General features: G+C 30.5%; 1 protein-coding gene across 1 annotated transcript in view; it reads right to left on the bottom strand.

Moving 5' to 3' along the window:
• LOC108973734 overlaps positions 1-4,120 on the bottom strand; it is a 16,655-nt gene that overhangs the window by 9,376 nt on the left and 3,159 nt on the right. Inside the window, exon 2 of the mRNA XM_018941190.1 lies at positions 106-250. Within this exon, the coding sequence (XP_018796735.1) occupies positions 106-250 (145 nt within the window). The remainder of the gene's footprint in view (positions 1-105; positions 251-4,120) is intronic.

Here is a 4,120-nt window from a genome sequence, read left to right as displayed (position 1 = left end):
TTTTTTTATATTTTATTACTACTATTTTTTTAAATTATTCTCAAGCTTCTTATTATTTTCAATTTTTGTTTGCAAACATTTTTTTCTCTATAATTTTACACTTACGTCTGGCACATTTCGCTGGCACTGGCAGTGATAAGAATCTGCCAGGTTTCGTTGATGTGGCTGTGGAGGAGCGGGCTTGACTGATGGCGGGATCAGCGTACGCCACTGCTATGCAGACAGCAGCTATCACCAATGTGATTTTCATCTGAAAGAAAACAAGAAAAAGACATTAAATTTAGTAAAATTAGGATAGAGTTTTTAACTATTATTTTTCAATTTCAACTTTGTTTCAATCGATCTGGAATTTTGACAAATTAGTCGGAGAAGGAAACAAAAAATAAAAAAAAATAAATACCCTACTTCCCACTTAAAAAAACGCAGATATACCATACATCGACTTCACTGTGTGCTTAGCCTTAAAGAGCTGAAACTAATATGAGCGATATTCTGATATTTGTTTGGCGACTAATGGATAGAATTTACTTTCAGTCCCCATATTTCTTTATTTTTTATTCGTTAATATTTCTTTTTATACTTTTTATAAATATTAATTTTATTTTTTTTACTATTTTATTCTTTTTTTAATACAGACATTTTTTTTTAATTTGATACTAACATGTCTTACTGTATTTGGAGAATAACCAGCGCGTGGCATTGACAAATCATCTGCCATTTAAGGCTTGTTGCCGATGTTAATCATTAGTGCCAATGCATTTTTTGCATAAAAAAGAGTTTTTTTCTTTCTTGTTGCCCTCTGAGAATTCAATGTCAAATCGTATTTGCATATAAAATTAGCATACACATATTTAGCTGACCATCTTTAGCAGCCTCATTTACCATTTTCGACATTCAAAAATTCCACCAGACAATCAGGAAGACAGCGGCAGATAAATCAAAGCAGATTAATAGTAAATGAGTGGCGTTAGAAAAAAATGTATACAGATTCAAATGAACTCGAAAATTATAACAACAGCAATGCGGTTTGCGATATTTTTTGGCCGACGTTGAACTCTGCCACAAGTGTGCGACAATCAATTTAATTTGTCATTCACTCATTCGCACACGCTGATTTGGTTATTGGTGTCATATTTGTGCATGTGAGTTCATCGAATGACAGTAATGAGAGTTAGAGGGGTATATGATTACAGTTACCGCTGCTGCTGCTGCACTAATGAACTTAATGATCGTCGTTCGTTATAATTGACATAAATCGATTGTTTCGCTCGTTTTCGTTTGACGTTGCTGTCAACGGCAAGCGTAACAACGTGTAATGCAAGCAAGTCAACAACAATAACAACAATAACGCAAAACAGTTGATTGATTACACTATGCGCGAGGCGATTAGCACTTGTTGAGTAACAGTGATGCGCATGCGTAGATGCCGGAGAGGCGCTGTCATTACTATGTCTATTAAAGTGCGGCGCTGCTGCTGCTGCTGCATTGAAGATGTTGCTCTGCCTGCGCACCTGCGTGTGCTTTTGTTTTTGTTAACGTGTGTGTGAGTTGTGTTTTTATGTCAAGGATGTTCATACAACCGGTTGCAATACCGAGACTTGCATATATAAAAACGGCAATAAATATTAAGCTGTAAAAATTCAAGCCGCACATCAATGAAATACGTATGCATGCACACACATACATACCTAAGCATCTATGTAAGCGCCAAATATATGTATGTGCGTATATTGTTTACTACTTTGCGCTCATCAGTTATTATGAGCGTTGTGTGACTTTTGTTCGAAATACTTTTTGTTAGCGGCACGTATGCGTGCGTAATTTGAAATATTTTCGTTTTCATTTGCTTAACAAATAGTGACAATAAATAATTCAGTGCACAATGAAAGCCCATTATGGCTTTACTTTTCGTTTAAAATTATTTGTTAGTTGATGTAACATTTTTTAAATTAATCTTTTCTGTTTTGATTTTCAAAGTTTTGTTTGGAATTGGCGCATAGTTGAGTTTAGGTGGCCATATGTATACAATAATAAATAGTTGCTTTTGAATTATATTGTATGAAAATTATTTCGAAATTTAGTTTTCGCTCCAAACCGGCAGAGACTTTGCAAAGCACGAATTCGATTTATCGACAAATTCAAAAGACTTAAGCGACAAACTTCATTGAAATAGATAAATATATTAGAATTTAAATTGACAAACAAAATACTTAACAGACAAACTTGAACAATTGAATTAGAATTTATATTGAATTTTCAAATCAAAAGACAAAAAGACAAACTTGACTGAAAGAACGATTGAAATAGAAACTAGTCCAAATTGTTAAATCAAATATTTAAGCACAAATTTGAATGAAAACTAAAATTGATTCAAATATTTGAAAATCAGAATACATAAATTAGAATTTAAATTTACAAATGAAAAGACTTAAGCGACGAACTTGAAATCAAAATTATTACTAATTATGAAAAATTAAATTGAATTAGCTAAAAACGAATATTTTCAAATCCAAATTGATATTTAAATTAGAGTTTGACTTTACAAATCAAAAGACTTAAGCGACAAACTTTGATAGACAAAAAATTATTCAAATAGCAAACAATCCAAATTATTTAATAAAAAAAAAAACGTCATTAAAAATTAAAAAAAATATCTTGTGTTTTATAAATAATTTTTTTTAACAGTGTGCATTTTTTTGTCAAAAAGAAACTAATTTATAATTTTTATTAGCAACATTTCGTTACCAAGTTTTGATCATATACCTTCATGTCATATTTCAAAGCAATAATTTATATATGCAATCGAGCTTAGTTTATAAACGCCTTTGAACCCATTAGAGGTAAGGACGAGAGGTGAAGTGTGAGGTTATAAGCAAGTTTCAGGTACTTTAAGCTTGCTAAAATAAAAACTCAGGCATGCCTGTGCTTCAAATGCTGAATTATACTGCCTAATATTTATATTTCAGTGCCTTTAGACCAATAAAAAATCAGCGAGTCGCACAAAAATTTCAGAAAAAATTGATTTTTGCACTTGTTTTTTTTATTTTAATCAGAAATAAAAATCGTATAAAAAAAGATGAAAAAGAAAAATATAAGCTAACTAAATCCCCCTTTGATTACAATTTTACACATTTGCATATGACCGCTTGGCAGCAAGTCAATGAAAAAAGTACCGAAATACCGCTTACATTAATGTTATGTAAATATGAGAAATTCTCTACGAAATGTCAATAAGTTCAAGCCTTTTGCTTACAAACATAGTAAATATACGAATATTTGCGCATCAAATACAACAACTAACAGAGACTGTTTTCAAAAATTTTTAATTCAATTCGAAACTTTTTTTCACAAATTCGCACGCACTCTTGTTGACTGCCTCTTGTGAATGCGAGACAGCCAAAAATTGTGCGTTATGCTCCAAGTACGTATATTATATATTGAACATGCATATGTATATATAATATAATTATTGTAATTATATTATATATAAAGGTGTTAATTAACATTTTTGCTTTGCGCTTATTTGGCAACAGCAACAACACACACACATCATTTCATTTGTTGGCACATAACATCAAACGTCCAGCTAAGTAGCATAAAATATGGTAATTAATCAGTAATATTTATAATTATTAAAATATCTATATATTTGTGTCTGTATGTTTGTGCATCTGCTTGCTTTGCAACGTGAGACTGCAGCGCTTATTGCGCTTGGCTACTTGACGGCTTGTAATGACTGTTATTTGCATTCATTAATATTGACAGCATATTCATTATGTATGTACGCTCGTGGTTGTAAATATGTATGAAATATAAGTAATAAAATTTAAGAATTCATTTTGGTTGGAAAAAAATTAAAATTTTAATTTGCATAGAAAAATGCATATTACAAAAAAATATTAAAATCGAGTGTGGGAAGTTTTTCAATTTTCACAGTTGTCGTTTGATTTATTGTTGATCGAATGTAATAAAATTTACTATTTTAAAGATTTCAAAAAGTGATGTTTGATGCTGCATTTTGAATATTATAATTTATTTTACTGTTTTTTTTTTGTATAAAAAAATATTGAACTTAATAACATAAATAGAAAATGGGTGTGAGGATATGTTTATTTAATTT

This window comes from Bactrocera latifrons, unplaced genomic scaffold (assembly GCF_001853355.1).
Source record: "Bactrocera latifrons isolate USDA-ARS-PBARC rearing strain unplaced genomic scaffold, ASM185335v1 scaffold_5, whole genome shotgun sequence".
In the NCBI taxonomy this organism is placed as follows: Eukaryota; Metazoa; Arthropoda; class Insecta; order Diptera; family Tephritidae; genus Bactrocera; species Bactrocera latifrons.
This window is presented reverse-complemented; position numbering and strand designations above follow the sequence as displayed.